At 39.9% G+C, this 22,215-nt stretch overlaps 3 protein-coding genes across 4 annotated transcripts; 2 read left to right on the forward strand and 1 right to left on the reverse strand.

Annotated features, from left to right (window-relative positions):
- The first annotated feature begins 1,005 nt into the window (after positions 1–1,005).
- On the forward strand, positions 1,006–7,843 carry LOC110053020 (15-hydroxyprostaglandin dehydrogenase [NAD(+)]-like). The gene is made up of 7 exons (XM_020759209.2): positions 1,006–1,223; positions 2,462–2,585; positions 2,831–2,946; positions 3,655–3,751; positions 5,640–5,719; positions 6,227–6,375; positions 7,654–7,843. The coding sequence occupies exons 1-7, from the start codon at positions 1,131–1,133 to the stop codon at positions 7,784–7,786; spliced, it is 792 nt and encodes a 263-aa protein (XP_020614868.1). The 5' UTR covers positions 1,006–1,130; the 3' UTR covers positions 7,787–7,843.
- A 148-nt stretch (positions 7,844–7,991) lies between these two features.
- Positions 7,992–14,430, forward strand: LOC110053026 (hatching enzyme-like). The gene is made up of 4 exons (XM_020759214.2): positions 7,992–10,761; positions 10,923–11,308; positions 11,856–12,166; positions 13,319–14,430. The coding sequence occupies exons 1-4, from the start codon at positions 10,681–10,683 to the stop codon at positions 13,354–13,356; spliced, it is 816 nt and encodes a 271-aa protein (XP_020614873.1). The 5' UTR covers positions 7,992–10,680; the 3' UTR covers positions 13,357–14,430.
- Positions 14,431–15,081: 651 nt separating this feature from the next.
- LOC110053019 (uncharacterized) lies at positions 15,082–20,085 on the reverse strand. 2 transcript variants are annotated; one of them, XM_089297967.1, is made up of 4 exons: positions 20,066–20,085; positions 17,270–18,732; positions 16,418–16,743; positions 15,082–15,855 (listed from the first exon to the last, which is right to left on the reverse strand). In XM_089297967.1, the coding sequence occupies exons 2-4, from the start codon at positions 18,713–18,715 to the stop codon at positions 15,207–15,209; spliced, it is 2,421 nt and encodes an 806-aa protein (XP_089154093.1). In that variant the 5' UTR covers positions 18,716–18,732; positions 20,066–20,085; the 3' UTR covers positions 15,082–15,206. The 2 variants fall into 2 exon arrangements, with proteins under 2 accessions (XP_089154093.1, XP_020614867.2); XM_020759208.2 differs by lacking the exon at positions 20,066–20,085 and adding an exon at positions 19,786–19,898.
- Positions 20,086–22,215: the final 2,130 nt, after the last annotated feature.

Below are 22,215 nucleotides of genomic sequence, written 5' to 3' on the forward strand. Positions count from 1 at the left end.
TGACAGTCGAGCGTTAATTTGTCCAAAGTACAGAAGAGATCAGACATTTCGGCAGCTTCGAGTTTACATCTTATATTGATAATTTTATTTTCGAAGAAGGTGATAAAATTATTGGCAAGTTCCGTAGCCGAGGAACAAGACGGAAGACACTTCTCGGGCTTCCTGTGGAGAAGGCGGTCGATGGTGCGAAAAAGAGACTTGTTATCGCTTCCAGCCTCGTCGATAAGATTGGAGTAATAATCCATTTTTGATTTAAAAATAGTGTTTTTCACAACAAGGCACTGGTCGACGTAAGATTGGTAATCAGACGCAAGACCGGAACGACGCCAGCACCGTTCACGTTTACGACAAATGGTTTTCTGCTTCCTAATCTCATTATTATACCAAGGAGCATGAGGTCTTAGGGTGATAATCCTTGTGCGCAGAGGTGCATGTTCATCCAAAATAGAGGATAAAACAGCATCATACTGATCGCAAAGCTCCGTAATATCTGACGAAGGTGATTTGACTAAAGTAGATGAGTTTATATCTTGTCGTAGCTTATGTAAATTGACATTGCACAGCTTTCGTGACTTTAGGACTTGTTTCGGGTTAGGTGGCCTTGAAACAGCCAAGTTACAATGGACAGCAAAGTGATCGGAGATAGCAGGGTCATCGATTGAGAAATTTGATGTCGTTGTTTCATCTAACCTGGTAATAATAAGATCCAAGACATTATCACTTTTATGGGTTGGAATATTGACATTCATAGAAATGGACCTTGATTAATCATAGGCGTAGTGGACCATTTTACCACCGTTTTTGCACCAAAACTGTTAACGTTGTTTTTCGATTTGCGACATCGGAATGTCGTCGATATCTAAACCTGACCTAGTACTACTATCTGCTTATCAAGAATATCTGATGACATTTAAATTGTGACGTCACAAGTGGTACAAAGAGCACGTAGTTGGTATTCAAAGAGTTAGAGGCGATTGCGGTAGACCAAGCGGTGCAGGACCCTGGGAACAAGGTCGGGAAAGTCTGACTCAGTGACCCTCGGCCAATATGGCGGACATACAAGACGCAAAACATTAGTAAAATTTTTAAGAACGCAATTTCTTCATTTGTTTACAAAAAAGTGAAAAACAATGAAGATCCAGGGAAGTGTAGCGATTGTAACAGGTGGGGCACAAGGTATAGGCGAGAAGATTTGCACGGCGCTACTGGATAGAGGTTGTAAGGTAAGTGACATGTCCCATACTAAAACATGCAAACTGAATTTGAAGGTGATATCTGGGTAACGAGTTCTGTGTACGATGCAAATTAGAGATCAAACAATTTAGTTTTACGCAACTTATCTTTGGGTCTCTTGGGGTGCTTTCCATTATGCCAAATGCGATCCATTCAACCAAAATTTCCGGGCTGAGGTTCGAAAATGTCTTGGGGGCAAATGGTCGGAAAGTCTCGTTCCATTCCACTCGCAAAAAGAGTTTCGCGCTCATTTAAAATGGTAGATGTTGGATTTCTTTTGCTCGTGTTAGGGTTATAAAGGCCTCATTTATATGGTCTCAGTTACCCAATACAACCCTCCCCCCCAACTTATCCCAGCTGAGGTAACTTTTCACTTATTTCTTTGCAAAATTCAACCAACCATTTACAACAGGATCTCGAACCTGTCTCAGAGGGCGGGACAACTCAGGTGGGCGAGTTGTCTAGCCCTGGCAGGTAGGGTAACCCTGGCGGGCAGGACAACTTTTCTTCATCTAAACACTTTGGCTCGCCTAATTGAGACAACTCTCAGCTTGGCGATTGTCACGGAATGTCTAGATTTAGGATTTAAAGCAGAAATAAATAAAGAAAGATATTTGCACATTTGAAAATCAAATAATTGTTATGAATGATCGTGCAGAGTCAACTTTGACTCGGACTACAGAGACAACATTTTCACATACATGTATAAATGCTCAATCAAATTGACTCAGGGAGAGGGTTGTCTTGGGTACCTGAGACCATATAACTGGGGCCTAAGGCCATGATTTAGACTTTATCAATGATATTGTGGAAGTGGTTTCATGCATAGAAATTTAACCTGTATAACAGGTTATTTTGAGCAGATATTTGCCAGTTGAGTTCAAAGATATTCAAACACCACTTTTGAATAGTGAAAAGAACATTTGAAATTCCCTTGGGAAATAGAACGGTGGCAGTCGGGGAATTATTGTGCTGAGTGTTATGTCAGTAGAGAGGGTAGCAAAGGGGGGGGTGGCGGGGGGTTGTGATCCCATTTCACACACAAATTTATTTATAACTTTTGGCAAAATTTGTGCATCATACATATCTTTATAGCTACTTGTAACAAGGGCTTTTATCATAAATTCACGAATATTCAAATAACCCTTTGCCACCCTCAGTGGAAGGTGGGCACTGACAATAATTTCATTATTTAGTTATAACATATTGTTTTCAATTTAATACCAAGGTTGTAATATTAGATGTACAAAGAGAGAAAGGTTGTCAACTTGAAGAGAGATTGAAAAGACGATATGGTTCAGAGAAAGTAATTTTTATTACTTGTGATGTTACATCAAAGTTTCAAATGAAAGGTAATTAAAAGAACATATTTTATAATGTGTAACTGTTTCAATATAACCACTGGTCCAGATGTTTAAAGCATGTTTAATTCTTTAAGTAAGGGTTAAAACCTGTCCATTTTTAATATAATTGGGAGAAAAACTATAAAGCTTGAGAACTGTTGAAATATTTTGAAAATCTAGTCTAAGTTTTGTTAAGTACAACATCTATGTATGTGAATAAATTGTAGTACTCTTTGCGTTATTTTTTCTGTTAGATTCCTTTAGGAAAACAAAGGAGACATTTGGTCAAATAAACATTGTGTGCAACAATGCTGGTATTCTTGGTCAAAATGAATCAGATGCCTGGGAGAAAGTAGTTGATGTAAACTTGGTAGGTATGACAAGACTTATGAGCTGCTTAAAAGGCTGCTAATGTAGTAAATAAGGCCTTACTGTTTTATGTCCAGTTGAATCTTTGCTGCTTGGGTTTGTGTAACATGTATATATTGTGCTAAGGACCAACCATTACTCATGCCTTGGCCCACACTGAGCCACTTCTCTGGAAAAAATTTCCTCTGTGGATACTAAAGAATTATTAATATATGATAATGTATGCTGTTTGGCAAGCTGTTAGTATTGGTTGAGTTTGCTAACTCAATTAGGGGTCATGTTTACAGACATACCTCCACATAACAGTCACCTGTCTATAATGGCCACTTTCCTCTGTCCTCAAAGTGGCCATTGGGGAGGGGTCGGACTGTATTTTCACATCTGTGACCTTGTTATATACCATCTAACTCTACTATATATGTACTACTATATGTGTTTGAATTCAACTTCTGGAGATATCCAGTTGAAAACAACACTAAAAGTTCCCTTTCTATTTTTCATGCATTTAAAATAGTGTAGACTCTGTGAAGAATCAAAGTAAAACATCAACCAAAGTGAGCTGTAGATGTTCCCCACCCTCCCGTCTTCTACAAGGAAATTACCCATTCACCAGCCACTAAATTCAAATGCTATGCTTTGTCTTAATTAACCTGGAATGGATTCATTGGGTATCATTAATTAAGTGGCTTCGTTTAATGTTCCTTTTCAGAAGGGTGTAATTCTTGGTACATTTCTTGGTGTTCTCCATATGGGTCAGTCACATGGTGGAAGTGGTGGAGTTATCATCAATGTTGCATCAATGGCAGGTGTGTGAGCTTTGCATGACTTCTTGTTCCTTTGCCTTGGATAACAATGAAGTCTATGGACAGCTGTCCGTTCTCCTCAAGTGACAAGGAAAATCAGAGAGGGGCTACTATGTGTTACCTTCGGTAACCATTGTTGTTTATCATTTACCTAAAAACTCTGTTAATTTCAGTCAGAATGTTAATGATAAGATGATTTGCTTTGACCAGCCAGGAAATTTTTGAAATAAGTGGAACGTCTTGAAAGGTAGTCCAAAATTGCCGACCAAAATTTCCTGGTGAAAAATGTGTTTACCATTGGCAATTCTTCACCGCTATCTTGGAATTATGATTAAGTTAAACTCCTTCTGGTCTCTTTCAGTAAATTTGGGTTTTTTGAGTAAATGGTAAGTGGCCAATCCAAATGGAAATTACCATCAGGAATTTTGTTTACCATTTCCATGGGCCATTGTCAAACTGGTTTCCCCATGTAAATGGTAAACAACCCTATGTTTCTTGTTGGGCATCCATCAATTAAAGTGTGTCAGTGTCACCGCTTATGAAGTGACATCTTTATGTTTCCAGTTTAAAAAAAAAAAAGACCAAGCTTACTTAAAAACCAGGACATGAAAAACAATCAACACTGCTGTAGCATATTATTTTTTGATGAGTTTCCCCCCTCCCGGATATAAGCCCCTCTGCTTATGAGCCCATCCAAAACCCCTTATGAAGGGCTTTTAAGCAGCCGTTTATGGTACCAGATGGGGGGAGGGCTGGTGCAGGTTTTGTATACCCTCCCCCAATTTCCTCCAGAAAAAAACTGTTACCCCCCCCCCCCCCTCATTTAATCCAAAAGAGATATGATCCCCCCTACCCAGGCTAAAAGACGTGATAGAAACAACTAAATTACTGTTCATAACAGAAAGTTGCTATCCTCTATTGTTATCCTCTGTTTATTGCTATGCTATGTTGCTATCCTCCCTGGTCTTATACAGGCAGCAATGTGAGATGAATGGTCATGATCATTATCTTCAATTTCCTCCTTTTATGGAAGATAGTGAGGAAAAACTGGGCACAGATAATTTTAGGTGCCTCTGGGGAAGATAGTGACATCTTGGCAGAGAATGAGGATTGAAAAATTCTCAGTATTGTTTAAATATTCTGATGCGCAATTAACAATAATGATAATAATAATAATAATAATAATAATAATAATAACAAAATAATAATAATAATTTATTTCTAGTGCATTACATCAAAAATCTCAATGCTCTCACAAAAAATGGTAATAATTTATTGAGGATCAAGGGTCCAGGGGGCATCTGAATGTCTTATGATTGATTTTATATTTTGAAAATATTTGTAGGTGGTTCTGACTGAAAGAACCATTTTACTGTCTAAGAATGTGAAGATATATGTTTTCTTTGATATAATAAATTTACTTTCTATGCAACAGTTGACATGTCAAGACCTGTCTGACTATTTATTTATTGATTGGTTGATTTATTTATTGATATTTATTAACAGCAATGCGTACAAACCCTCTTCTAAGCCCTGTTTTAAATAATTTGTGACCCTCTTCTCCCCTATTTTCACTAGCCTTTCCCCCTCCTTAATGAATGAAAAGTTCCTTATTTTTAGTTAGACCGTTTTTGTATTCTCGGTATTGGATTGAAACTAGCTTGCAAAAGAGGCTCATGCAGGGGAATATCATTAAAAAGAGATCAATGTCATTAGCATTTGAAAAGACTCCCTGCATTAGCCTCAGTTGCAAGCTAGTTCCAGTCCAATACCGGGAATACGAAAACCGTCTATTCAAATTTAGATATTACGAAAAAAGAAATTTGCCTTTGTATTTTTTACGTACACTTGGATGAATAAGGGGTTTTTAAACGGTTTGTTTCGCTTTCAGCTATTTTTCCTATGGGACCTGACCAGGCTGTATATACTGCCACAAAAGCTGGTGTTTGTGGATTTTCACAGAGTGCAGGGGTATATTTGTAATATTTTACTAGTAAAACATTCAATATAACGTGTTTTGTAGCAACCATCCTGGTACCAAACACAAAGTTTCAGTTACTGTACCTTTTTTGTGAGAGCAGTTGGTGCTTCTTTGAGTCACAAGTGGCAAAGTAATTTTAGTTCTTCTAAAGGTTACAGTGTACCTTAAAACTGCTGCAGAGAGGTTAAAATAACAGTGAATGCATGGACTGTGCGCCAGGGCCAAAAAAGGTGGCCATTGTAGAGAGGCGGCCGTTTGTGAAGGTTCGACAGTAATGCCTGGCAATAATGCTAGGTACCTGGCATTAAGGCTTAAGTTGCATGCAAACTGAAAAACACTGCTTCATAGCCTCCTGCATGCATTGGTAATCTGCCCGCATTACATACCTATAATGCTAATGTCCAACGTCATAGACAGGCAACTTGTGCTCAAAGAGATACCTCTGCGTCTAATCTATAGTTTAGAATAATAATTATATTATCTTTCATCTTTGATAGGGTCTTAAAGATACAGAAGGAATCAGAGTGAATTGTATTTGCCCCAGCTTTACCGAAACTGAGCTGGTATTGCCATTACTTGGACATGGATTGAGCGGGGAGAAAAATTTAGAATATCGTGACTTGGTTTTGGAACAAGGCTTGATCAGGTACATGAAGGACACTTGTTTTTAACTGCGCAAACATAGGTCGAGCGTGGTTCTTGCTTCGTTCTTGGTCATGTCAGTGATCAGAAACCGGGTCCCCACTTGGCCGATTTCTCCAATGTTATGATGTTTTATACAGTAGAGATATCGTGCATATAAGCAATACCTGGCTTTTCGGAACGCCTACAAAGAGCATTTAAATCACACGAGGTCACACTCGTCCCAAGCCTTTCAATTTTCTGAGATCGAAATTAGTACTTGTTAAGGACAAAACAGAAAACCTAAAAACTGCGGAACAGTCTATCACATCCATTGTGGACAATGTGGCAAAGAATATTTTGGCGAAACTTCTCGTTTATTAAAAGCTAGAGTAAAGGAACATCTTTCATGGAATTCGTCAGCCATTTATTAACATTGCCAGCTCACGGGACATTCAGTAGGTTCCAGCCAAACAAAAGTTCTTGCCACAGAAAGGAACACGTTCAAGCGTCGCATAAGGGAGGCAACTGAGATTGGGTTACGGAAGTCCTCTTTGAGTAGAGTCGATGGCTTCGAATTAGCTAACACCTATATCTGACATTATTTTATCTCCCTCGAGACCCTAATGAGCATCATATAACCCTTCTTGGCATGAACATTTTATTGTGCCTGATGAAGTTCCCCTTTTTCTAAAAAAAAATGTTGCGTTCTGAGTACAAAAAATTCTTTTATGTCTTAATAATCATTCCAGAGCAGAAAGACAATTTTTGTGGTTGTATGTTTAAGGTCATTCCCCAGTATTGCATTGCGCATCCCTACTGCGCATAATTCCACGCGTGATTAGCGCGCGCTCATTAAAAATGGCGGCTTTTTCTCGCCATAGAGGTAAATCGTCATTTTCCCGCAAACGAGTATGGTGACCTATCATTTTTTTCTGTTGTTTTGAATTGAGTAATAAATTTCTCTGTGTAAAATAAATATGGACCAATTCTCAGTGAAGAACAAAAAGCAACCGTCGGAAACGTGAATTTAGCAAGCAATCGTAACTACAATCATGGTGCTATTATAAGGATCTATATGGGTATAAACAAGGTGCTTTTGCTCCTTAACGAACATGGGGACCCCTCATTTTTAATTCAAAATTTAAGTTCCTATAATATAAACAATCGATAGGCAAAGTTTCACAAAAATCTCAGTGCAGGTTCTATTTCAGCGGAATGACCTTAAAATTCATAATGTAAAACCCTTGCTACAGGAAATGTTATTCAGTTCATTTATTTGCTTATTTGTTTATTTACCCAGTCCTGAATTAATCGCCAGTGGAGTAATTCAGCTGATTGAAAATGACAACAACAATGGTGCTGTGATGATGGTAACAAAAAAGAGAGGAATCGAATTCATGAGGCCAAGGAAATCCAGAAAATCGAAACTTTAAGACTATTACAGTTGATCTTTTGTAAAGAGAAATGTTATTAAATGGTAGTCGAAGCCATGGTTTATTGTGATAGGGTTTTTAAAACTTGAAAAACTCGGAAATATTGATATCAATGATGAATTACTAGATTGTAGAAGTACATGTATAGAATACTCGAAGGCCATTTGCACGCTTGCTGTTCTACAATTTGAGTCAGAGATTTGCTTGGAAAGACGCTGAACACAATGACAGCCGGCTGATTAAAATGGAAGATAATGAATCGTTTTTTAGTTGGCAGTATCTGCAGTTCGCTTCACGATGTAATTCAATTTTTGTAGTTATGTCAGCATTGTTATCGACAGTTTTATAGTCTCGCTATCTAGAGGGTGAATTAACTGAACGAGCTTGAAAGCGTGCAATTGGTTAAAAACGTTTCAAATTTGTCTTAGCATTGCTACTGGATTGATAATTTTTTCTTCGGGCTTTATTTTTGCTAAGAATGTTTCAATTGCAGATTTGCTGGTGATTTGTATCGTTAAATTTATTTCCCAAGCACTCGTACGCTGAACTGAGTAATCACCGAGATTTATTCATCATATAAATAACGTTTCGGGTCAAATTCATGAATGGTATATCTGATTCTAGTGTATACCAAACAAGTGAATAGTGCTTTTCGCACGCTCTGATTGGTTAACTCCTAGGTGATTAGCAAGTACTATTCACCTCCACATCGGTGAATAATTGTTAAATATTATAGCAATGGAGTTTTTTCCCTGAAACGTTTTAGCTGAGAAAGGACGGTTCAATTACATGTTAACATTTTGAACTGCCTCAGCCAAAAATTGGCGTCATTTTGCCTTTGACTACTATCTCCGAGGTACTTGAGGGGAACACAACAACGAATAAAGAATAACGAGGTAAAAGGTTGTTGCAGTGAATATCGGAGGATAACTGTTAGACCCTTTCGAAAGAGTTCTTAAAATATTGTTTCAAATTAAGTTGAGTTTCTTAGATTACGTTTCCTTTTATGAACTTAGCCGAGTGATATTTTAATTTAATATTTTAATGCTCCTTCAAAGCTGTTTATCTACCGATGGCAAGCTCAAATGAAATTTTTAAAGAAAAGGGGAAATTGCCTTCCATTTGAAAGCAAATATTGACTCAACACTGTTCAAACAGCTATACAAGTTAGTGGCTCTGAAGCAATTCAGTCTATGGGCTTTTTCAGAATAAACCACTGTAAAATTGTCTCACTCACCCTCTGATTTTGCACCAAAAAATGCAATAAAAACTAGTCCTTCCAAAGCATGGGAAAAATTTAGAATTCCACACAAATAATCCCCTTCGTTTACCAGGAGTAACTGAAAATGTTGGGGGCTGGCACTGGTCAGTTTATAAGTTAAATTTCTTTCATCGCACATGATGTAAAGAGAATAAATTATATATGAGAGTCAAATCAGCTTCGTGAAGCATTTAAATTGGAACATCGGATTCAAATTGGGCATAAAATTCCATTAAAACCAAAACGAGATAAAAATAACAACTAGATCAGTTTTGCCAGAACTGACATTAATCAAGTTGAACTCTATGACATAAGTGACAAATGCTACTCGGAATTTCTTTCCGAGTCCTGACGATTCTCTTCACCATATAAGAGTTGAATTGTTTTTACCGATATCCTTTTATAAAAACACTGGTTGCAAGATCTACTACAGAGCTGCAGGACACTCGAGGGGGCTAGGCCACACTGCTAGAGAGTCGAAATTAACTCAGTTCTTGCACACTGCTAGTATTGGTTTGTAGTACGTTCAGCCCTTGTTTACTTACTCCACAACAAATTCACTCTAGACTAGTTCCTTTGACTTAATGCTAGACTAAGTTGATATTTTTTATACAGATACAAGTTCAATATATACTTTTTTCAGGGAGAAAAATGCGAAAAAACTTAACTAAGTTAAAATTAGTCCGTGAGCGTTCAAACTTGTCGAAATTTTTCCTGGAAAAATATACACCACATTCTCGGAAATTGTATTAGCTTCACTAGTTATTCTTCTCGAATTTTGTTGATGGAGAGAAGAATTTTGTCTGTCTGCTAGCTATATTGACACCAAAAAGACGCAAACGTTTATACTACTAAAATTTACTGTCGCCTCCTTTTTCCAAGCCATATTTTCAATTGCCTTTAGAAGACCAAAAAGATGGGTTTTATTATACTACGAACTTAGCTGCGTTATCTTATTTCGTTTTCAAGGGTTGTACCTTTAAGATTTCAAGTTTGTTAGTTTTCTATTGAAAATCATATTATTACCTTTTATTGCTAATTGACATGTTTGGTCACACAGACTGCCGGCCTTACGTTCTAATGGAGTTTTTAATAACTGATCAGAGCCTGTTGCCCGCTGACCAAATATGTGTAGTAACGATAAAACAATAATTCAGAAGCTTCAGCTCTGTATTGGAGCCGTGAATAAGGAAGTTTTATCGCTAACATGAACAAACGTCATCTGTTGAGGCGATCAATGATACTAACCTAAGGCTATTGAAGGAAGGGAATTTCTAGGGAGTAATTTTATCCTTGCAGTAGTCAGGTCTCGTAATATGCATCTTGATAATATAATGGCAACAAAGGTGAATTAAAAAAGGTCGGCGGCAATGTTAAACGAAATAGAAGGACAATGCAGAAATTTGTAATAAAAAAAATAACCAACTGTAACTCTTTCATGTAATTAAAATTCTTTGAATGCGCGAAGCTCAGCTGTCAGGTGTTTTAAAAGTGTCTTTCCAAACAAAACTTTGAAAAAGAGACAAACTCAAGAACAGTGGGCGTGGAAACGACCGGTTATAAAAGAAATAGGACTTAGGAATTCTCCACTCACAACAAATCAAGGATCGCTTTGGTTTGAACCAGCTCGAAGATGTTGTGTGCTGTCTTGTTGGCCGTTCTTGCTTCACAAGCGTTCGTCTTTGCCCGAGACGATGACGAGACCATGGCTTTGGTGAGTACATTTTGTGTCTGCTTTCCCTCTCCCTTCTAAATAAGTATTTTTTCAATTCACCTCAGATTAGCCCAATTTTAAGCTGAATGCTTAAATTTTCAATTTTCAATGGCAGTTTCTCCACTAGTTGAGTCTAACTGTGCACTTTTTTCCCTCGGTAGAAATTTCTTACCAAATACCACTACATATGTCCGACAGGTTCAGGGAATCAGAACGTGGGATCAGCCATCAGACAATTCCAAGACTTCACTGGTCTGCCTGTGACCGGCCAGTTAGACCAACGCACCATCGCACAAATGAAGAAACCCCGCTGTGGAATGCCGGATGTTGTTGAACTAAGCGGCGGCGGCTTCGGCTGGGAAAAGAGGTACGCCACTGGCACCAAATGGGGTAAAAAACACCTGACGTACCATGTGGAGCATGGAGCAGATCTGTCACGAGCCACTCAAGACACGGTGTTTGCCAGAGCTCTGAAGTACTGGAATGATGTATCAGGACTGTCTTTCTCCAGAGCTTCCAACGCAAGATCTGCTGACCTTAAAATCAGGTAATCATTAAAGTCCTCTTATGGTTTTTTTTACCAGATTTCTTTGCGCGTGCCAGCAATAACATCAAGTAAACTATCGAAAGACGAAAACTTCTTAAATGCGGTTGAAATTAATTCTGTCGAAGAGTAGGCAAGTCACTTCACAATTGAGATCATTTCAGGCCAAAGGTAGTGGTATTGGCCCTAGGCAGTTTGAAGACGTCATTTCCTCTCATATCATATTTGTTTTTTCTGAGGTCTATCAGTTTTTTACAAGCCATACATAGTGCGGTGTATGTAACTGAGTTAATTAGTCTATCGATTTATTAATTAATCTTAGGCTAGTACATATGTAAAGGAAATTTTAACTGGTTTTTTTTATATTTTAGCTTATTTTAGCCAATTTTTGTCACTCCATATTCATTTTATTTTAATTTTTTTTTTCTAGTGATATACCTATAAACTAGCTGGTGAACTATTGTAGTACACCGCATAGCTAAGCGTATATTCACATTAAATCAGTACTGATTGATTGATTATGTTAATTAATTGCTATTTCTTTACGCAGCTTTGGAAGTAGAAGCCACGTTGGAAGCAATGAAAGCAGGTGTTATTATCCATTCGACGGACCAAGCGGAACACTAGCACACGCCTTCATCCCCTCAGAAAGCCGCGCGCACTTTAATGAAGATGAAGGATTCACCGATGGAACATCAAGTGGCACAAACCTTCTGTGGGTTGCTACACTTGAATTTGGTCACTCACTTGGTATCCATCACTCAAATGTCAGGAATGCTGTCATGTATCCATACTACACTGGATATGTACCAAACTTCAGCCTGCAACAGGCTGATATCGATGCAATTCAGTCTTTGTATGGTAAGTTATATTACAATGGATTCCTTTCTTCGAGAATGTTAGACTAGCCAAATGTTGTACCGTATACAAGCGCTTGAAAGGTCGCATGCCCGGTTACCTCAAAGTCTACTAAAGCTTATCAGTGAAACTCATTCACGCCAGACTAGATATGCTAATTTTTAACATAGCTTTAACAGCTTAACTTTAACATACGTGGAAAAACTTTTTCTGTGACTGCTTCCCAGGAATGGAACGTGTTACCTCTTCAGATGAGGAAAGTTCACTTTGGAAAATGATTTTTAAAGATCATTTTCTTTGGAAAATAATTTTTAAAGATCAGCAGTCTGGCTGGCTGGCTGGCTGGCTGGCTGCCTGCCTGCCTGCCTGCCTGCCTGCCTGCCTACCTGCCTGCCTACCTGCCTGCCTACCTGCCTGCCTACCTGCCTGCCTACCTGCCTGACTGCACTTACTGACTTACTTACAATGGTGCATTTCAACAGTTTTGTAGTAAATAGGGAGAGGTGGATGATATTTTTGTGGCTACAAGACCTGGCGGGGGGGGGGGGGGGGCACTGCCATATATGGGCTATGTAGGTATGTGCCGCTGTGAAGGGTATAGTTTTCAAGCAGTTTACTCCAGGATAGGGTATATAAATCAGAGCGTTCGGTTCCAGAATAGGGTATCATTTTTCACAAAGCTGACTGGCTGGTTGAAGATTTTATTTAGAGTAAGGAAACCAGGAATTGCCACCCAAAAATATAAAAAAATCAAATCGGCAAGTTTAAATTTACGCAAATCAGCCTCAACAGTGTCGATAGATGGGGAGATTTGGGGAGTTTACCCTAGTATAGGTTAGAAAAATTCAGCTGAACTAGCTCTGGTATAGGCTAAGGGTTCCAGGGTTCCAGCGGCACATCCCCACCCAGAAATTCCCAAAGTACCCCCCCTCGGGCTACAAGACTAATGACCAAGTAGAAAAAAAGCTTTTTCCCTTATTGACATGATGAAATGTGAATGTCCTACCGAAATTTCGTCTGGGAGTAAAAATCGAGCCTTTCTGATCCGCCGCAGTCATTGAAGCGCAAATTAATGTTCCGAGTGGTAAAATCTGTAGACAACGCGTTTGGAAAGTTCTTTCAATCTAACAAACGATAATGTCTTGTGTTTTTCAGGCGCTGCTGGAGGCGGTGGCGTGTGTAAGTTGTACTGATTGTGGAGCATACTTCCGGGTCAGAAATAACGATGATGTCTCGGCAAAATTAAAAGTGAGGAATTATTTTTCAATTACCAAAATTGAAGTGAATCGAAAGTTGCAGTTGCTTAAGGAGTTAGAGCGAAAAATTCGAGAGGAAGACAACAAGTGTTGTTACAAAAATTACATGTTTTTGATGACCAGCGGACAGTGAAGTGGTCTTGCATAATATACCAAAAGGCGAGTCTTTGTTCAGTTTACAATATTTTCCTCATTTAATAGGATAAGCGATTTAGTTTCTGATCGACCTACAAAAATATCAGTTTCGAATGCTGACAGGTCATATCACGATTAACTTGAATTTGAAAACGACATATGAAATACTTTTCTGCGCCCCTCGTGTTTACAAAGCCGACATTTTACGAAAGAAAGTATGGGCTCCTTGACGTTTTTGCCACCCAAAAATTTTGCAGTGTTTGAAAACCAATAGCCTGCGAGCAGGCTCACCTTTGAGTCGCGCGCGAGCAGCGAAGAGCAAAGCGATCCGGCGGGAAGGAGTCTGGTGAAGAGGCGTCATTTTCTCGTCTCGCGGCTTCGCCGCTCGATTTCGCGCTCGTGGCTACGCCGCGCACGCTTGTGCTCCAACGTGAGCCTGCTCGCAGGCTAGAAAACCAATGTCTCCAATATTTCACTATTCCTTAAAAATTTTCGGTTTTTGGAAGGTTGAGACGGAAACCTTTAAAAGAAACAGAAAGGCGATTCCTCAAAATTTTGCTTTGCCTCAATGTGGATGGAAGAGTTAGTTTTTATATTCAAATTAGGGTTTAAAGATTCAGCTAAAATCTCTTGCGACATAATAACAGACAGAAACAGACAGATAATCAGTATCTACTTATTCGCTATTGAACGAATTTCGGAAGATCGCTAGGTTTTTACTTTGGAGTGCTATAGTTCTATGTCCAGTTATTCATGTAGCAACGTTTTCATTTCCCAGTTTCGGTTGTTGTGGCAGCTTGTGTTACTAACGCAAGCTTAGTGTACGAGCTTTATTTGACGTGGTTTTTGACTGAATAAAAGCTGACAGGTAAATTTTTCTTTATTGTCTTGTCATCTCAACCAATAGATGGGCCTCCTAGGCATAAGACAGGCTCGTTTTATTAAAGGAGCACTGTGATGAGCATGACCTCGAAACGTGGAAACCTAAAAATACTGGGTTTTTTTTTTCAAAATTTGCAATATTTTAAGCTTTAAAGGAGTGTTGTTACGAGTTACGCATGCATAAATTCTGTCGTAGCCTTAGAAAAATCGCTAGCAACTAATGACAATTTAAGAAAACAAAGATGGATATAAAATTCTTCAAGAAAGGAAGCTAAGAGTCCCGCACGAGTATTTTGACCTAAACTACGATACACAAGCATTGCCCGAGAGGCAGGGGTGCTTATATGAGATACACTGAATCTACGGGAATTTTCATCCTCAAGTTTAGAGATTCTATTTTTGGCGATGTTCAGGCAGCATTCCAGTTGGGACGGTTTAACTTCCGGAAATTAAGGGATTGCATACATTTTAATTTCTCCGCCATTCACGTTTGGTTGGTGGGTAAAACGACGCCCATAGAGATGTCAGTCAGTCTAAATTGCTGTCACATACTTCAAAGCGAAAATTGTTCGTGAGGAACATTTTAGGTAATGGGAAACTTGATTTCATCTAATTAAAGAGGAAAACAACTAAAAGAGATGGAAATTACCTCAATAATGATCATTTTTATTTCGCTAAAAGCTGACTAGAGATTGGTGTACGTAGCGATTAAGAGTGAAACTTCCTTCAACTAAAAAACTCTAAAGTAACCCGATTATTTTGTAATCCCCTCAAAGTCCTCCTGTAAGAGCTAAGTGTTTCAGCCCAGCCACAACAGACTGGAACCCGGCATTGTAATCTGTAGCCACCTCGTTCTTAATAAAATCCTTTCTGTCATCCGTATACTCGTCATTCTTACCCGGGCCTCCCACTAACGCGCCGTACAAAGTCTGCGGGTTGGCACTTGGACTGTTAAAGTTATCCCAGTTACAAGGGACTGGAGAGAGCGGGCAGGAACTGCTCCGATGATGAGGCCTCTCTGGTGGATTGGTACCAAATCCTACTACAAAACTGCGCCCGCTATCACCCAGCATATAATGAATTTGCTTCTTTGCAAATTCGCGGAACGCAGACGGTTTTACTCCTTGGTCAGCGGCGACTAGTGCCAAGAACGCTGTGTTGGCCGAGTAGCGGTTTGGACCCCACTGATCTCGCCACGCAAGGCCTTTTGGGGTGTAGTGTACCTCGTGTCCAGGCAGCCAGCTTGTGATGAATGTATCCACAGCTTGCTTGTACGAAGCTTTCTTTGTTATCTCAGCCAGAAGGACTTGTACGCCAGCTTTTTTGTCGTCCCATGAAAATGCCCAGGGCTTTCCATTCATACCAAATTGTTTGTAATACTGCTCGGCCTTTGTAAGGTATTTTTTATCTTTTGTTGCCCTGCAGGAAAAAACATTGCATTTGTAAATACCCTTTGTCAATTAGTGACACAAGCTATTTGTCATGAAAAACATTATGGGTACTCTAAAGAGGATTCGAGTCATTTTAGACCTTCCACTAGCAGAGGAAGGTCATTTTATTGACACTCGCGGACACCTCGTGACTACGGACAGTGTCTTGATCAAACACCCTGCTACTGAAGTCGAGATATCCAGATCATGATCAATAAAAATTTCCAATACTTTCTCGGTAGATAAGATTAAAACTCAATGGCACTGACATAAGTATTAGAGCAATGAGATTTGAGACAAGTACAGCAAACTCAGTTTACATGGTTGTTGTTGTATTTCACACCTCTGTCCCGAATCCCTCGATCAATCAATCAATCGATCAATCAATCAATCAATCAATCAATAAACTTTATTTAAGTGTCTAAAACTTCTAGTTAGCTCGGAGGCCGACTAATCGGGAACACTCCCAATAACGTTACCGAATAAATTAAGTTAAGTTAAGCTAAGCAATCTTCATCAAAGTTAACTCTCGATCAGTAAAGTTCCCTTACTTGTAAAGCCAGGCTGCTCCCCAGACAAGCTCGTCCTTGTACCCACTAAAGGATCGGTAAAAACTGGCTGCGTTAGGAATGGAATCACTGTACACCCCGCGGTATTTGTCTGCAAACTCGTAAAGGTCTGCCGCATGTTGGAGTAGTTTCATGGAGTAGCTTACATCTGAAAAGCGAAAGGCAATGGAAGCGGCTGCCAGGGCGGCCGCAGTTTCAGCAGCCAAGTCGGATCCTGGTTTCTGTGGAGTAATTTTCCAGGCTGGACGCGCCATCGTCATGTCTTCTGGTCTACCCCAGTAGGCGTGGTCGGTGTGTCCATCACCAACCTAAGACAAGAACAGTTAAAGTGTGCTGCTGTATTACAGTGTTGGGAGAACGTTATCGTTGTTGTAAGATTGAGCAGTACTTTGAATAATTCGACCAATTCCACATTGATATGAAATAAATGCTGACGGTACGGGTAAATTACATACTTCTTATATCAAGGAAAAAGCCGACTGATATTTGTTCGATTGTATCAGAAGAATGACGAATGCAGCCTTGTTTCCTTTGTCGAGTGCTTAAATGTCATCTGTGAAAAGTATATTTTATCAGTAACATTACTTTGGTGAGTTACGTTTATAGGTTTTAGCACCAGCACAGAAAAATTTATCCAGCGGCCGTAGCAAAGCACATGTCAAATAATCAGTAAGTCAGTCAGTCAATCAGTCACTCAGTTTGTCAGTAGGTCTGTAGGTCAGTCGGTCAGTAGGTCAGTCGGACAGTCGGACGGTCGGTCGGTCGGTCGGTTGATCAATCTATCAGCTTGAACTTGCTAATATGTATTGTTGTTTTATTTCGCAATAGACCCACCTGTCCATAGAATTCCTCCTGTTTAATGTGCGCTTTCATAAAATAGTCTAATGGCCACTTAATGCAATCTAACATATAGTTCAACTCGCCAGCATCTACATAAGCATCTCTGTATTCAACCAAACCCCACGACAGCATAGTTACACTGAACGCCATTGGAAACCCAAACTTGACGTAATCTCCGGCATCGTACCACCCACCACTTAAATCCTCACCATTCTGTCCGCGGTCATTCAGCGCCGAGTCTTTTCGCCAGGGAACTCGGTTGGAAATAGGAAGTTTCCCTGATCGTTGGGCTTCGTAAAACAAAATGGAGTCGTGAAGAACTGAGTCATAGTCGTATTTGGGGGGCTTACTAATAGGTCGACCTGTGGTCGGCGCTTCAGTCGTAATTGGTGGCTCTGTGGTTGTTGGCGCTTCAGCCGTAGTTGGTGGCTCTGTGGTTTTTGGCGGTCCAGCCGTAGTTGCTGGCTCTGTGGTTGTTGGTGGCTCAGCTGTAGTTGGTGGCTCTGTAGTTGTTGGTGATTCAGTCGTAGTTGGTGGCTCTTTGGTTGTTGGTGGTTCAGTTGTAGTTGGTGGCTCTTTGGTTGTTGGTGGTTCAGTTGTAGTTGGTGGCTCTGGTGCTTTAGTCGTAGTTGGTGACCCTGTGGTTATCGGTGGCTGAGTAGTACTCGGAGCACATCCCCCTCCACCACCTCCAGTCCAGTTTTCTTTGCGGCGGAATTCAATTGCGGCTTCACTTGGTGCGTCAGAGTTCATTTTTTTCTCTCCAATGATAATCATCTCAAGCTTGGAACATTTTTTAAGGAAAGCGTTATGAGGTTGGTTCTCCAGTGTATACACCTTACGATCCTGAGATCTCCATTTCTTGTGCGCTTTAGGTGTTTGAAGGCTGTTAACAGGAATGGGGAACCTTAGCGTCATTTTCCATCCCCCTTCAACCTTCTGCTGCATAAGAATATTAATACTCATCTTAAATCCATTGGGCCAGTCTTCAATCAATTCGGCGGTAGATGTTTCTTGCACGGGAGGGGTCGCTCCAGGCGGAATGACGGTTGGGGGTGGGGACATATCGCATTTGGCATTCCTTCCTGGGTGAAGCTCGAGAGTTGCTGATGGCGCTGCTTCATTGTTGATGGCCTTTTGGCCAATAAACACCATCTGCAGCCTCGATCCAGCCTGAAGATCCGCGTTGTATTGCCGATTCTTCAAACAGAAGACCCTATTCCCCTCGTCAGCAGACAGCCAATGAGCGTTCGGAAATTGCATTGGACCCACCCGCTTTGAAAACTTGAGGCTCATTCTCCAGCCTCCTGTTACGCTCTGAGACATGACATGGTTAATTTTCATTTTGAAACCACTTGGCCATTGCTCCAGCAGGTGAACTTGTATGTCTTCGCTCTGGCCGAGCGAAGCGAGACACAGAAACAGTAACAACTGCCTCATATCACAAACGTACAACTCTAGGGGAAAAATGCAAGAACTGATATCACAAACTAGAACATGAAAGTCTAACGATCATTGAAAATATTTGTCGTAAAGTAAGAAATAACCACTTTTTATAATCCCTTATCTCTATCTGCTTCAGCAATCATTTCATAAATCGTCATTAAATGTTTCTGTCGTTAAGAGCAATATGAAGTCTGTTTAAATTGAGCTAAATTCTTGCCGTATCGCGTAGTACAGTTCTCCGGCAGATGCTTTCGCATAATTTTTCATTTTTTTTTTTCATAATAATGCAAGAGGCCTGTTGTAAAGGCTGGACGGAAGTGATATCCACAATGGTGCACTGGATCAGCTAAGACGATTTGGCTGCAGGATAGCAAAAAGTCAATCTAAGTATTGAATTTCGTTCTGTGTCAATATCAGTGTTGAACCTCAATTTTTACAATATAAGTTAGGTTATCTTTCAAGGTATTATTTCGTATCAGACCATCTTCAATCCATCTCCTTGATACTTAAATAATGTTTCTGAAATGTAACTGACTGTTTGTTCTAATTTCTTCGATCCGCATATCATGTTTACTTTTTTCCAGCAATAATTGAATATTTCGCGTTCCACAGAACATATGAAGTCGTATCCTCCAAATTGCAAACCCCAGTTAGTTAAGCTAAATATATCATGTAAGGTAAATTAAATGCGAAAAAAGGGCATGGAAGCTCGTCCAAAAACGTCAAACTTTTGAAAATCAACTTCGATTGAGCTTCGATAGAGTTAAGTGTGGAAACTGAGGGAAACATCTCTCTTCATGAGTCTGATTTGATGGGATTTTTGTAAATTTTGGAAATCACTAAACATTAGAAGCTGCGGAGCAGGAACAATACGCGCCGATACGAAATTTGCTCGATTTACCAACATTACCGTCGAATTCGTCTTAAACATTAGTTTCTTCTTTTAGGTTAATATACCCTGCCAAATGAGCTACAAAGCAATCTGAGTCAATTTTCAATCATATTTTCGCTGAAAAGATGACATTAATTTTGTTATGTAGAAAAATAAATCAAAAGAAGAATACCTCGCTTGGAAAGTGACTTGGTCGACAAAAAGCGACTTTCTTCCCAGAGAAGGAGTGTTTTAAAAACTGAAGATTCCTGGCGAGTGAGCTAAATTTAAGTGATTTACTCTTAATACAAGGCACTGTTTATACAGGCGGCAATGGCTTTGATTCGGAGAAACAATACGAGTCTTCCGTAAATGAAAATTACTGATTGACGCAAAAAGTCATAGTTTTGTCAAGAAACCTCTTGTTTGTTCTGCTGTGTAAAGCAAGAGTCTGGAGCTGACTAGTAACAAACCTTTTCATTATTTCTTGTTGTCTTGTGGAGTATTGTCGGCAACACTCACTTGATAACGGCCATCAAAGAATACAACGACTACGTTGAAACCAAACAAAGCCAGACAGAAAAAAAGCATACATTGTCTTCTTGTCTCGCCTATTTTTTCCGCCTACACTGATTGCCATAACTACTGAAAGAACATAGTTTATAAAGCCTTAAGTTTTGAAGAATTGCCTGCGAAACTTTGCTGCTTTGGAGGGATTCAGTACGTTAGTGTTTCACCCATAAGCTCACATCAATCTCTTGGCTATCAGTAATATATTCTTGCTATTTAAATGATATTAATGCCGGTATTTCTTTGCAAACAAGCGTGCCATATCTTTGTAGAAGATGCTAATTGCCTTTTTGTGCACTGAATAGCCTGCAGTGCAGGCGTCGTATTGGGGCGAATTAGCGTTACAACCTTGCGACCGCCATGTTAGACGTTGGGGGATGGGGGAGGGGAAAAATGAAAAGACACTAAAGAGATTCCTCGAGAGCGCAATCGAAACTAACAACACCACTTTCGACAGAGTTCGCCATGTTTCTTCCCCGCACAAACGAAATGAAGGAATTTGGTTGGTGATTGACAGAAAATTGACAGGCAGGGTCGAGCCGCACCAATCAGAAACTCCGTTCGTGGGCGAACGGAGTTTCCTCGACAAGTTGTCTCGGCAAGTCGTTCTCTCTTCCTGATCCTCCGAGATGATCTAATTTGGTAATACCTTATCACCAGAATCCGAATATACTTGCCTCTAAGAAGACTCACTTGATATTTACGGCCAATACTTGGGCCAGAGTGTTGTCATAGTTTCACCCTTAGACCCATTTTTAGCGGCTAAGTCAGCTAACACTTTCATGTGCCAATTTGAAGAAAAATGGGTAATTAACGGCAGCCGATTCTGTCCTTTACTTTGGTACAGACGTATATTGATGACACAATAACCATGTTTGACAGTAAACACACTGCTAATGGATCCTAGTGCGTTTTCACGGTATTTAAACAGTCGACACAATAGCATCAAATTCACTATTAACAAGACAGTACGATTCCTTTTTTAGACATACTTGTCAATCACTGCCCCGACAACACTTTCATGACATCCGTTTACCGGAATAAGACATTCACAGAGGGGGCCATTGGGGTTTGCGGAATTGCGGAATTGGACAACTTTTCTGGTGATATTTCGGTAATTTTTTTTTAAATCTCCAATTGCGGTATTGCGGTAATCTCCGAACCCCCGAGATGCGGTCTTTTAGCATCTTGGACGGTATTAGAAATTATCCTCCAAGTCCTCCAACGTTTTCCGAGCCTTTCCCAGTTTGACAGTTTCCCATTGTTTCGGAAACAGACTGAAAAAGGACTTCAAACAGCTTTAAGGCTCTCTAATCCGACAGGCGAGTTGGTATATGACACATGATCGTAAATGATTATGATTATTGATCGACAATTTCATCGTTTTACTGGTCAAGCACAAGTCGCAGCCGTGTGGCGTAGTACTGACCTGACATTTAATATCATTTGATATTTATCACTAACCTTCTGGTCCATGAACGTCATTCTAAATCCACGCGCATCGGCAATGACACAGCGGCTGGTCTTTGTGAACACACCGTAATCGACTGTGTTGCAATATTTTACGAAGAGGGGCAAGGCGGAGAAAACTATCGCAGGAAAAACAAATTTAGATGTCGGGTATACAAGGAAGAAAAAAAGATCGTCAAATTCAGGGAGAGTAGTTTTAACCTGGGGAATGTGTGTGTGGGGGGGAGGGGAACTCCCATATCAAAAAGAACGGAATTGTTAGTCGTGAATTTTGGAAAGAACCCCCTAAGGGGTACTAAGATTCTGTTTTGTGGGCGCAGCTTGAAATTTTTTTCACCCCAATTCTGAAACAACACATTATCTCCTGTCATATTTTTCGTCTCAATACCCTAAAAGATACCGCGAAAGCTCCCGCTGTGGATCTTTTGAGGCTGGACACCCTAAGAGGCACCGAAACCGGTTTTTGTAATCCCTAAAAAGGTACGACGAACGACCCCGTCTTTTTATAAGAGTGTCCATTGTAAAACGCCCGAAAACGCTGATATGGAATCGAAAGTATGTATATTTTTATTATTTAGTTGAG

Source organism: Orbicella faveolata, unplaced genomic scaffold, assembly GCF_042242905.1.
Source record: "Orbicella faveolata isolate gen_17 unplaced genomic scaffold, um_ofav_v1 contig_3, whole genome shotgun sequence".
In the NCBI taxonomy this organism is placed as follows: domain Eukaryota; kingdom Metazoa; phylum Cnidaria; class Anthozoa; order Scleractinia; family Merulinidae; genus Orbicella; species Orbicella faveolata.